The sequence below is a fragment of the Strigops habroptila genome, chromosome 7, assembly GCF_004027225.2.
Source record: "Strigops habroptila isolate Jane chromosome 7, bStrHab1.2.pri, whole genome shotgun sequence".
Lineage (NCBI taxonomy): Eukaryota > Metazoa > Chordata > Aves > Psittaciformes > Psittacidae > Strigops > Strigops habroptila.
This window is the reverse complement of record NC_044283.2, coordinates 2679529-2692345: the sequence shown is the minus strand read 5'-3', so window position 1 is coordinate 2692345 and position 12817 is coordinate 2679529. Positions and strand designations below refer to the sequence as shown.

The following is a 12817-nucleotide window of genomic DNA, read 5'->3' as shown; positions in this document are numbered from 1 at the left end:
AGAAAGAGGAATTCAAGGAAAAAGGCATTAACATGCCTTCTGTTTAAGTCAGTAACAAACATTTCCCCACTCCCACAGAGTGTTTCAAGGTCCTTTTCTCTGCTTCTAGATGATGTAAAAATAAACTGACCATGCAGCATCCCTACTTACCTTCCTTGATGTGTGCAGTAACACGCAGCCAGCACTTTCATTTTCATCTGGAAAAGGGAAAAATCAAATAAAATCAGAACAATGTTGCTATTGCAGGTACCTGACAGGCAGCAGGAACCAAGCAGAAGGCTCAGAACAAGGTGAAGTATCACTTTTTTGGCAGAGGATGATCTCCACAGAAAAGCAGAGATTCAACTTTTACAACATTTCCCATTTTGGAAGTGTAAACCAAGCGTAGAAGCAGCTTTTGGCATTATCTGATTAGTTGGAGGTTGTCTCTTGCAACTTTGGGAGTTTTTATTTTCAGATTCTCTATGTATTTTTTACTCTTCCCTACCCCTTGCCTCCCAAAAAGATCTAACTCCTAATCCTTTAGGTAATCATTTAATCCAATGCATCGTTGTTTGATAGATTGAGGCTAAGATTGCATGAGTCACGCTCAGTTGGAAACCATTCTTGTCCTCCTTAAAGAGTCAACAATAACACCCAGGCACTTCCAAGGGAGCAGGCTGCGAGAGATCACACGCAGTGACTCCAAGATGAGCAAATTAATGTCCTGTCAACTCACCACGCTGCCTCCATAAATCTCAGCGTAAAGCAACGGAGCTCTTGGGAAAGAAAACTGCTGTTTAGAGACTAATAAGTGTTACTTAATATGCAGCTGAGTACAGGGGTACCAGGAAGTTCCCAGTTCAAACTTCCAAGCACCAACGTTAACATCTTCTTTGGGTATTTATGAAGCAACTTTTGGGGTATAAGTTAAAAGACAAAGAAAAAAAATCAATCGGTTTTGCCACAAGCCCATTCCATACTGCTTGCATCCAAGGCAACTTCTCTGCAGCATCATTAGTACCACAAATACTGCCTGTGCATCTTTCAAGTCCTCATCTTCACCCTCCAAAAAACCCACAAGACTGAGCTGCTACCAAAGAAACACATGAAACAGTGAACAGCTGTCATTCAAATGAGCATGGAAAAAACCCACTGAAGACCAAAAACTTTTCCAGAGGCCAAGCTGTGGAAAAGTACAGAGATGTAACACAGAGTTACAGCTACTCGGATGAGGGTTTTGCTTCCAGATCTGGACTTCCAAATCCTGACCTGTAAGAACTGCTGCAATCCCATTTCACAGGCTGAACACGCACACACAGAGGCACCTTCAAGCCCAGCCCTTCTACTCTCCAAAAAATAAGTTAAGGATGTAATTCACATGACAACACCAGAACTCAAAAACAACTCAATTACTTTTTGCACAGAGAAAGCTGCTTTAACCAAGACCATCCCTGATCAAACAGAAATTCGAGTCATGCCATGGTAGGGTTAAAAGATGCAACTCAAACTGGGAGCAGATTTGACGGGAAAAGAGGGAAAGGGTTCATCTCCCTTATCTCCCACTAAACAAAATAAGACAGTTCAGAAGCTTTGGTTACATCACCTAACTTTGGAAGAAGTTGGGTGAAGTTCGATGCTGTACATGTGATTAAAAGACATCACTTAACTAGACAAGCCTGCTGGTGCAACGGTCCCAATCATTACTGCTTTTGACGCATCTTTTGGAAAACGCAAGCTGTTTCATCTAAAAAATGCTATTTATTATTAAAAAGCAAGCACCCAAATAAACCAGAAACATCAAGCATTTTCCCTAGGCTCTTGTATTTGTACTTCTCCAATGCTCACTTACTCAACTTACAGCCTAATTACACATGCAAAAGTATGCTGGAAGATTTGGAAGCTATAAATATTCATTGAGGAGAAAACATGTTTCGGGTTTTCGGCTCTTGCAAGAAATAGTTTTATAGAGACAAAAAAATACCCCCAACCCTGAACAATGGCAAGCACGTGCTAGAAGATATCTGCAGTCTGTCCTTACAGATGCCTGCAAACACAACAGAAATTCATGCTGTCCTTCTATCATGCAGCAACTCCTGGTTCCTCTTATCAGTTTCAAGCATGTATCAATATTCTTCCCTGCTGACAGCTCTCTCAGGTACTCATCTTGGATGAGCACCGAGTGCTGCTTTATCAACGCAAGCAAAAACATCTAATTACATCTGTTGGACCAGGATCTTTCAAGCTTCTCAAAAAAAAAAAGCTGGTCTGGGTAGGGAGGTGATGCTTTGGAAAGCCCAGAGCCTCACTCAGCATTTCATCCAAGCAACATGCCACTCAGACTTGATCCACGGAAACGAGACAGCTGGATATGGCCATCCCAATTCCAGGATGCTGTTTTAAAGGCCCATTGGAATGCTATAATATTACTAAGGGAGAGTAGCAAATCCACTGGAACATGAAAAATGGGAGGAAAATGCACACAGACTTCCCAAGCGCTCTTCTACCTCATTTATGAGCCACCCATTTACTTACTGCAGGGGAACCCACAAGGCAATGTGGGATAAAACCCTGGCAGTGTCCAGGGCCAGACTGAACATGGCCTTGGTCAACATGTCTAGTGGGAGGTGCCCCATGGCAGAGAGTTGGAACTAGACCTTAAGATCCTTTCCAACCCAAACCGTTCTATGATTCTATGAGGTTCCAAGACACATCCATCGGGAGATAGCTTGGCTAAAGCCCAAGACTAACCACCATTAGCCTTTCACCCATTTCTCCTTCTTCAAAGCACTATTATTGCTTCCTTCCAGTTACGGAGGAGCTGAAAAGATGCAACACCCTAGACCCTTGCAGCTCCATGGAGGAGCCAACCCTCCATGGGGACAAAATGGATACAGAAAGCCACAGATCCACCCTCTATGACAAAGAAGAAACTATCCATCAATCACCAGTTACATCTCACCACCAAGAGTAATAACTAGAATTCACACCTGAATGTCAGGATTAAGTGTACTTAAACAGAAAGAAGAGGTCAGGGCCATGAAAACTTTTCACTTCTATTTTTATGGCCCTCCTCGATGGACAAAGCAGGCTGCAAAACTCTATTTTAGGCAAGCTAGCTAGCTGCGGGCATTATTGTCTGTGTCCTCACACACAGTTAAAGGAGAGCTGCCAGGGGTGGCCGACCTTATCTGTTAGGCTGTGCTCCAGGTTCTGCCCAGGGGAAAACCCAAAAGCCAGCAACGCATCTCCAACATCCCCTGGCAGGCACATCAAGGGGACACTCATATCCCGAATTCCTAGGAGGCGTGCACACAGGCACGCAGCTCTACGCGCAGTGACTCGCTGGGAGTTCACTTCAGTTTTAGTGAAGCTGATTAATTGCCAATATTAGACTTACACTTGTGGCCTCGTGTCAGCACATTGAGAGCTCTGCCAAGGCACTGTGGCACGTTCTCCATTGTTTATTTCCCACCATTTGCAGAAGAACAGGACCCTTCCAGATGAACAAGGAGATTTAATACTCGGAAGCAAGAAATGGAGAGGGAAATTTGCTGTATTTCAAAGCGGTTTCATCCACGCTGCCCTTCAAATAACATCCCTAATAGCAACCCAGGGAAATTAAATCCCCTACTTGCATCCCCTCCACCTCCTGTTCAGATAATGCCATCTTCTATGCAAAGACAACCCTGAAAACAAACCCATGAAAGTCATATGCCGAAGTTGAAGGCTTTTCACCTCTTGCCTTAAGAGATCTCCTTTCACTTAAGATCCCCTTTCCTTGCTACAGGTCCCCAGTGCTGCCCTTAACACCTGAGAAGACCCAAAAGTCTTCGGAGTGAAGCCACCACTGGAGGCTTGCATCACCTTAAGACCATCCTTCTCTGGGATAAAGGAGTGGAAATTGGAAAGCAGGAACATTTTGGCTGTGCAGGTGTCAGTGGACATTACTTTAGACCTACATTCACTCCCTAGTGCATCTGCGTGGTAAACAGGCTAATAAATCAGAGCAAAATACTACATTAGCACTTCCATGGTTCTCTCAGAAAAATATCAAGCACCTCTTATAAGTAGAAATATTTAAGATATGGGGAGTTTTAGTATAAGAAAAAGCTGTTTTATCTGAGCTTTCTTCAGAGGTCTGAGCACATCTAAGCTCAACCACTTGTATTGGATCACATTGTGAGCAGAAAATTATTCTGCTTTTAGAATCCGTTGCCTTAAAAAAATAAGAACATTGTCACATGGCATGAGAAGAGCTTGTTATGACAAGTCAAGATATGTCTAACTCATCACAAGCAGGATCTCAAGGGGATCCTCTGCTTCGCTGTCCTGCCATGGCTGTAACTGAGCGTAGACTCACCCCCATTAGACCTGAGTAATTTGGGTTAAATATTGTCAGATAGATAGCTGTGCCCCAACTATCCCACAATAGGCCAGTGAGCTCAGCTGCAGCAGAAAGCCTAAAATCAGCTGGGTTCAGCCCTCTTAAACCAACACCCAGGTTAAAGGCAGGTGAGAATAAGCAACTAGCAGCAAGTTTCTGGAGCAGGCTGGGAAGGAAAACCTCACCTGAATAATGCTCAGCACAGACATCACAACAGCTGGGTGGGTGAAGGACTATCGCCTTGCACTGTGTTATGGACATCGTGGAGGAGATAGAGAGGCAGACTGACCAGGGCTTTTGTACAGAGCCAGGACAAGATAAGAGTGCTCAGCACTGTGTCACTTGTCACACGCAACTCCTTGGACACGCACACATTGCAAAAACATCTTGTGTTTTTTTAAAGAAAAGCTGCAATAGGTTTCACAGCATCATTAAGGTTGGAAGAAACCTCTGGAGATCATCCAGTCCAAAAGCCTGCCAAGGCAGTGCCATCCACAGCAGATTACACAGGAATTGTCCTGGCAGGTTTGAATGTCTCCAGAGAGGGAAACTCCACAACCCCCCTGAGCAGCCTGTTCCAGTGCTCTGCCACCCTTAATGGAAAGAAGTTCTTCCTCCTGTTGAGGTGAAACTGCTTGTGGTTTCGTTTATGGCCATTGCTCCTCATCCTGTCTCTGGGCACCACCAAAAAGAGTCAGGCATCATCCTCCTGGCACCTGCCTTCGAGATACTAATCTGCATTGATGAGATCCCCTCTCAGTCTGCTCTTCTCTAGACTAAACATCCCCAGCTCCCGCAATCTGTTCTCCTAAGAGAGATGCTCCAGACCCCTGATCATCCTTGTGGCCTCCGCTGGACCCTCTCCAGTAGGTCCTTGTCTTTCTTGTCCTGAGGCGGCCAGAGCTGGACACAGTGCTCCAGATGTGGCCTCACCAGAGTGGAGTAGAAGGGGAGGATCACCTCCCTCGACCTGCTGCCACACTCCTCCTGGTACACCCCAGCATACTATTTGCCCCCAACTGCAAGGACAGGGTGCTTAAAATCCCAGGAGAAGCTGCCCCAAAGCAAACTCAAGGTGAAGCACCTAAAAGGAAGAACGCTGTCTTTGTGCAGAGCCACTTGTGCTACCCAACCCCCCTCCACATACATACACCTCCCTTGGCTTTGTGAACACCACTTTGAAAACACCCTCATCAGGAAATTCGGAGGGAGGTCATCTCCCCCCCACGACACAATCGGTGTATCCACTTTCCATTAGAGTATAGGAAGCTTCAGGAGCCCAACATCCCACACTGACATCAAACTGCTAAAACAGGAGTTATCAGATGGAACGCGTGGGTCAGCATTGTGCCTCGAGACATAAAAAGGACCTTGGTATTAATGTGAGGAAATGTGACTATTGTGTGCAGAATGATACCCATTCAGGCCCAGACCACTTGTCTCTGGACGCTACTCTCTCTGGAATATCCTTGGCGCCAGCATCTAGCATTTCTCCTCGTCCCCTTAAAGAATAAAGTCATCTCAGCAGGGGCTGGGCCAGGAGTTGGAGCACAGTGTTTTGCTCGGAGCAGCAGCGTCGGGCGTGCACGTGTGTGCCTCTGGAGTGGATTACAGGAAACTGTTGATTCTCCGTATCTAGGAATGATCAATTGTTCAGAGGGTGGAACAGGCTTTAATTTCTCATGAAGCGTAAGTCATGTTCCGTTATTCCCCCCCCCCCCCACCCCCGCCACCCTGACAAAGCCACATCCTGCTTTCCAATTGGCTTTTCACTGCCATCAGGATTTTGCCTTCTCCCCCCAAAAGAAACTGCTTCAGGCACCTCTCTGCAGCTAAACCCACCAGTACAAGCATCAGCTATCTGTTGCAATGCATACAGCCCCACAAATCCCTGCTAAGTTGTGCCCACATTTAGGAAAATATCCTGTGCAAACACCTCTATCACAATCTGGTGAAAAGAGGTGATGAATTGTTTTAAACCCCCAAGTTGCAAGAACAAGGTTGAAAGAATTGTTTTTAACCCCCAAACTACAAGAATAAGGTCCAAACGATGAAAATACTTGCCTGGCTGATTGAAGGGGGCTGCCAAGCAGGTAAGAACACTGTAACTGACAGCAAGGCTGTGAACCTGCACACTTTACAGACCCACTGCAACAAGTGAGGCTTGCATTACTTGTCCACCAACTTAAAGGCTCAACCTAATCCTAACTGCTGCATTCATTCACAGAGGTTTATTTCCAAGTGTGCTGCAGATAAAGCAGCAAGTGGTTGAAATCACTAGTTTGATGTTTCTGCAACAGGTGAAGGGATGCGGGTATGTACACTGCAGCCCAGGCTCCAGAGGGATTTATGGAAGAGCCCATGTATAAAATACAAAGAGAGACAAATTGACATCCAGATAGCGCTAGGACAGAACGATTGCTACACTTTTAGCTAGGTGAGATAATAGGAAAGCAGTTGTAAAGCCACTAGAGAGCTAAGCTGGTAGCTATGAAATAAGCAGGGCTTGTAGCACAGTGGTCTGGAGAGGAAAGAGATCCCCCGACTGCACACCAAGACCTAACATTGTACACATTTATTGTGACTTCAGAACAAGTCTGTGTCTGCAAACCATCCTGATCTTCCCCCACAAATACAGATCGCAGGTCAAAAAGCATCTAGTTTCACATAAAGGCTCACCTTCATGTTGAAGCTGCTAACATTTGCTGAAAACACAAGTATTACCACCAAAACCTAAGCTAGAAAGATGAGAGGCTGAAGAGAAAAAAGGTTTTCATCAGCTGCTGCAAGGAAGCAACGAAACACCCACGAGAAAGGGCCCAAGTGTCAAGATTAAGAAGCTTTAGTGCCTAGGCATCTGCACTGATTTGGGCCCAATATTCTATGCAGCAACAGCCATTATTAATTAAAAATGAGATAGGCCATACCTTAAACCCTAAATTTCTTCAAGCTTTCCTGTTTTATACCCAGCTGTGTGCACAGCCCAGCATTTTATGACAATGGTTAATTGTCACAGTTTTATGGGCCGTGCTATGTTTCGTTGGCTCAACGTTTAATCCCACGCAGTGATCTCTTTAAAACAGAATTATAGTAAAGTGCATCCAATTATGTTCATAGCAAGCTGTACATATATCATACAGAGACTAACAGCTTGACAGGATGATGGCAGAGCTGTCACCACATCTGTAATTCCACTTAGGTTGCCTGCCAGCACCCAGACCCTGGGGTACCAACTTATCCTCTCCCCAGATGGGATTTTTGGATCTTTCAGCCCTACACTAAGGTGAGCAGCAACCTCACAGCAGCTTGCCAGAAAAGGTCTCAATCAGGAGAGAATTTGGATACCACATTCAGCCAAGAAACTGAACAGTGATGGCTGGAACATGCACGGAGACTCACAGATACCACATTTGTCTTGTTTCAAGTCACCCTAGAGGTTTTTCCTGCTGGAGATTGAGCAAATGTATTTCATGCAGCAAGTACATGTGACACTAGGGAGCAAATCAACAAAAGCAGCACTGGAGAGCCCTCTTTGTACAAGAGGGCCCATGTTCAGTCCTTCTCTGCCCAAGCCCCATCAAGTGTTGCATGACATAACAGCACAATATCTAGCTTTCTGGCACAAAGAAGCCTTTCAGCTCAACAGAGGTTTCACCCAGCTTGGAGAAAGCAAGAAAATGAGATGGGGATTGGAAAGATGTCATTCTCACACTTGCTTTCCTCTGTGTTTAAACAGCACCAGAGGATCTTGGAGGATCCTGGTGCACTAGGTCCCTTAAGGGTTGGAAATGAGGTGTTTAGGGGATGTTGCATTGCCAGGACAAAACCTGCTTTCTTTTCAGCTTGCCTTGCTGGAGACCAGCACTGCAAGTGCTCAGCTCCACAGTTCTGTTCCAGGAATGCAAAGCCTGAGTATAAAACAAAACTCCCAGAGAGCAGCAGCAGTGCAAGGGCATTTCTGGAAAGCATCCCCTTGCAGAGCTGAACAAGGAACAGTATTCTCCTAGACATACCTCAGCCACGGGATAGTTAAACCTCATTTCTGGAAGGGGCTTAAGGAAGCTTGTGAAGAGGGTCTTTTTTTTTCAGCTACTTTCATTAGAAGAGCTTAAGGGGCTCATCTCAGCCATTTTCAACCACCTCAGAAGTCAGCTTACCAGGAGGATCAACTATGCTCTCTGCAGCCAGAAGCTGACTTGGTGTGTATAAAATCTGCTCTAGAAGATGCTTCAGTAATACCACCTCTGAGGAAGAGCTGACAGCCTAGAAGGCTCAAACACCTGGAGTCTGAGGAATCCTATGCCTGATAGAGAAGCTGGACTTTGGCTACCTGGACTGCTTTGATATCATGGAAAAAAAAGAGAAAATAAATCTCACTTCATACATTTTCTTATTTAAAGTCTGGACTTCTTTTCTGCCTGAAACCTATTTTTAAAACCTGCATCCTCACATTTGTATAGGAATTCCAGCACATCAGAAAACCATTTTTCCCTAAAAATGCTAAACATCTCAGCTGAAGAATACAACTAATACCACCATCATAAAAATCAGTGCTTCAGGGAAATAAGGAAGCCTTTTTTTGTCCTGTTTTGAATGGAAGGGAAAACAACTATCAAAAGCCCAGGAAGACACACAAGGAAAGTCAGCTTCTTCAGACACTGAAGAATCCACAGCACTTGCATTCCTTATTCCCAAACAATGCACCCCACGGCATTAAGCCCAGACTTGACATAGCAGAGAACAGTTCCCTTTAAATCGTTCCATTACAATGGCATTTGTAAAATTGCAGGCTTGAAAATTGCTAGATATTATTCCAAAGTTAAAGTCACTGCTCTGATTCAAAAAGTAGACTTCAAGATAGCCAAGCAAAGGTCTGGGCTATGCCTATTCTGCATCACTATTTCCAATAATCACTCACTATAGGTCAATTGTAATCTAAAAATAACTTAAAGGACTCTCCAACACTGTGACTCCAGAGATAATCCAGAGCCCTTTCATTTACCATCCAAAATAGTGCCCACACAGGCTCCAGGATGCCTCCAGCTGCTGGGATGAAACCCAGGCTGCTGCCGTGTCCCAGAGCTGCATTTTCCAGCAGCTACACCATTTAGCACACGCATCACAGAGGATGTTAAACGTGTGCCAGAGACAAAAGCAACCTTTAGAGCAAACCAGGGATTTTAGCCCTTGATAGAAAGCAGTTTAGATACCTCCACAGTTTGTGTTAACTAGGCTGTTTGGAAGTCCCCTCCACCTTGGGCGAAGCTTCTAAAGGATGCTGGCTTGGCAGGGAGCACACAAAGAGCACAGTTTGGGGCAGACATATCCATCTGCAACACAGCTTCACAGTTACCTGTCCACTCTCATTTGAGAAGCAGCACACTACCAGCAGTAAGAGCCTTAAAGTCCCTGCCAGATGGAGCACTCCCTGCCACTTGCTTTCTGATCATCATTCCTCTACCCCCTCCCAAATCGCTTGGCACATAGGAGCAAAGCCACCACTCCAAGCTGACACTGCAGCTCCCTGAGGATGGAAGCCTTAGGGATGCGTTTCTCTGCTGTATTCCCCCTGAGCACCAAACAACACTGCAAGCACCGCCACCAGAAAACACTGTCCTCTTCCCCTGCAGGAAGCTTGTAGCAGGTACTGATCCTACTAAAGCATATCTGGGGGAGAACTTGGCACATGGGCCCTCACCTGGAGCAGGTAGTTTGTATTTATAAACAGAGCATGACGCACTATAGCAATGCTCCAGACCATAGACACAGCTGCCTGACCTTCATCAGAGGTGTCTAACAGGCTGGTTTTCTCCTTATTTTTGCTATCTGCCTCCACACAGCAAGTGTAGGGATTGCTTGCCTCCAGCCAGGGCGATTAACCCCAAAAGGCACGTGCCATAAGCCCCAAAACACCCTTCACACTCCTTCTTCCCTTACCATCTGCTGTGGAGAGCAGTGACTGACCCAGGCCATCCATGCCCCCCATTCACCTCTATCATTCCAATTAACACACGATCAAAACACCTCAAAAAAACTTGGGAAGCCCCAGAGCAGTGCCTGAATAATCTATAGGGATCACATGCACCACAAAAATCCCAATTTCTCAGCTAAAGAGCTAGAAATGGCTCTACCAGCAACCAGGCAACAGCAGTGAGAGCAATGGCAGGGTGTCAGGCCCCAGCCTCGATGCCTTTCTAACACAGGGAGGGGGGGAAAAGGAGTCAGGACACTTCATGCTGATGGCTTCAGACCTGCTCAGCAGATGTTTTTATTGGGGTTTGCATCAAACCACTCCAAAGTTGCTCAGTGAGGAACAACCATGTCCCGCAGCCCCCTTCGGGGTGGTGGCACTCACCGGTGGCATTCGGCGGCACCTCGAGGTTAACGTTGACGAAGAAGCGGATGCTGTCCCCCGAGACGACGGTGTTGTTCACCGCGTCGAAGAGCTCCTCGCCCCCTGTCTCCTCCTTGGCCTCGCAGCCATCGTCCATGTCGCATTTGAGGTACCCTGGTGACAGTGACAAGATGGGGAGGGTGGTTAGGGAGAACATGGGCTGCGCCGGCAGCCTGGGTCTGGCGTGCTGCGGGTGTTACCCACTGATCATGGCTGCGGAGAGGCCTCGGCAGCACCCAGCGCCTCGTGAGGGGTTTCTTTATCCCCTTGTCTGGTGAAGGACTAAAAAGTGAGAAGCAATCAGCTCAGGTGTGGCTCTGAAGGGCTGCTATGGAGGCGAGACCACAGGTTTCACACCCCGAGTTAATGGTGTGAGCAGCAAAGCCAAAGAGTCAACACCTTGCTCCTCTCAGATCAAAAACCACGATGAAAACTCCAACTTAAAGCCATAAAGATCACCAAGCAGCCACCACAGCCTCAGCCCACCCCAAACCCAACACCTTCATCCGCTCGGCTGCCTCACTGGCAATTTGAAACTGAAAGGGGGGGGGGGGAAGGAAAAAGAAAGGGAATTAAAAGTTTCCAAGGAGACACCTGATAGGGATGGACAGACCCGGAGCTCCCCACGGGGCAGAGGAGCAGGTCACGGGAGGCAGCAGCGCTGAGAAAGCGAGACAAGTGTCTTAATTACAGCAGACAACTCCTTAGCCTTTTGCAAGGCTTCTAATGAGAGTTTAACCTAGCTTCACTCAACAGCCAAGCTGGTTCACTGCAATGTTGTATTACGAGGCAGCTGGAGGACTCTTGTGGCGTGCTCATATATCATGTTTAATTAGGAGAATTAGGAACATTATAGAATGTCAATTTTTACATTACCGGGATTATTCAGCAGCTTCTACCAGCTTCTGACAAAGTCTTTTTATGCCTAATTTGAAGCAGGAGGGATATGTTTCATTAGCTCGATTTAGGCACTGCAGCGCAATGAAAAGGGTGAGCTTAGAGGCAGAGGCTTGAATGGGAACTGAAATACTGATGGCTTTTAAAACCTCGTCTAAGCAAAACGTGAAGGCAGCAGCAGCTGAAAGCAGCGCACACAGTCTCGGAGGGATCTTGAGGCGACAGCTCGCCACCACAAAAACAAGCCGGGAGCAGGGAGGCCACAAACAGGAACTCGGCAACACAGGACAGGGGCTGCAGCACTTCCTGCTGCGAGCAGTGAGATGACAGGCACTCATCATGTGCCCAGGAGGGCTCAGAGCATGCAAAGGGGCTGCAGGGGATTCAAGCCTTCAGGTAGCTTCTAAGCTGCTTGTTCAAGGTGTGGAAAACCCAGCAAAAAACTCAGATTATTCATAGAATATTCTCTGTCCTGATTTCTGCCTCCTTCAGTTACCTGCTTGAGAGGAATAAACGTGAATCATCCCTATCAGAACTGCTCCGAAGGCTTTAAAAAGCATCCAAGGTGCTGCTGTCCCCATCTGGCCTGCCAGCCAGCCAGCAAAATGCACCAAGGGTGCCATCCTCTGCTGCTGGTGGAGCTTAGGCAGGTGGTGTCATTCCTGCACGATAGAAACTTGTCCAAAGACAGAAAGAAGTGAGGGAGGAAAGCACAGGAAAGCCCTGAACACAATACCTGAACTATCGTGGCACTGCAGGCACCACCAGGAATGAAATACCTGCACAAGGGCTGGCAGATGTGCCAGGATTGAGGGCAACCTGTGTCCTGGAGGAATGAAGAACAGCTAGACAGGGTGCCTGCTGGCATCAGAAGTTTTACAAAGCACCATGCAAGATCTCAGTCCCAAACAAAGCACCAGATTTGGGGTTTGGTTCCTCTGAAACGCATGATGGACGCCATATTCTCACCTCAGCAAAGCAGTGCTGACAGTCTCTCTGGTGCCAGGAGAGCTTGTGCAGCCCTGCAAAGCAAAAATCAGCCTGGGGCAGGCTCGAATCCATGAACCCGGCTTTTCCATCTTGGCCCCATATCCTTGCAGCCCCAGGGCAGTTGTTAGAGTAGGTTTGTGCATCTCCATCCTTCCCTCTTCGGGGTCAGA

General features: G+C 46.7%; 1 protein-coding gene across 5 annotated transcripts in view; it reads right to left on the bottom strand.

The window, feature by feature from the left end:
- Positions 1-12817, bottom strand: part of SLC4A11 (solute carrier family 4 member 11) — a 99254-nt gene that overhangs the window by 59332 nt on the left and 27105 nt on the right. For all 5 annotated transcript variants that reach the window (XM_030492282.1, XM_030492280.1, XM_030492281.1 and 2 more), the window contains exons 3-4: positions 10722-10874; positions 151-197 (exon numbers count right to left, since the gene is read on the bottom strand). In XM_030492282.1, coding sequence (XP_030348142.1) covers positions 151-197; positions 10722-10874 — 200 coding nt within the window. The remainder of the gene's footprint in view (positions 1-150; positions 198-10721; positions 10875-12817) is intronic.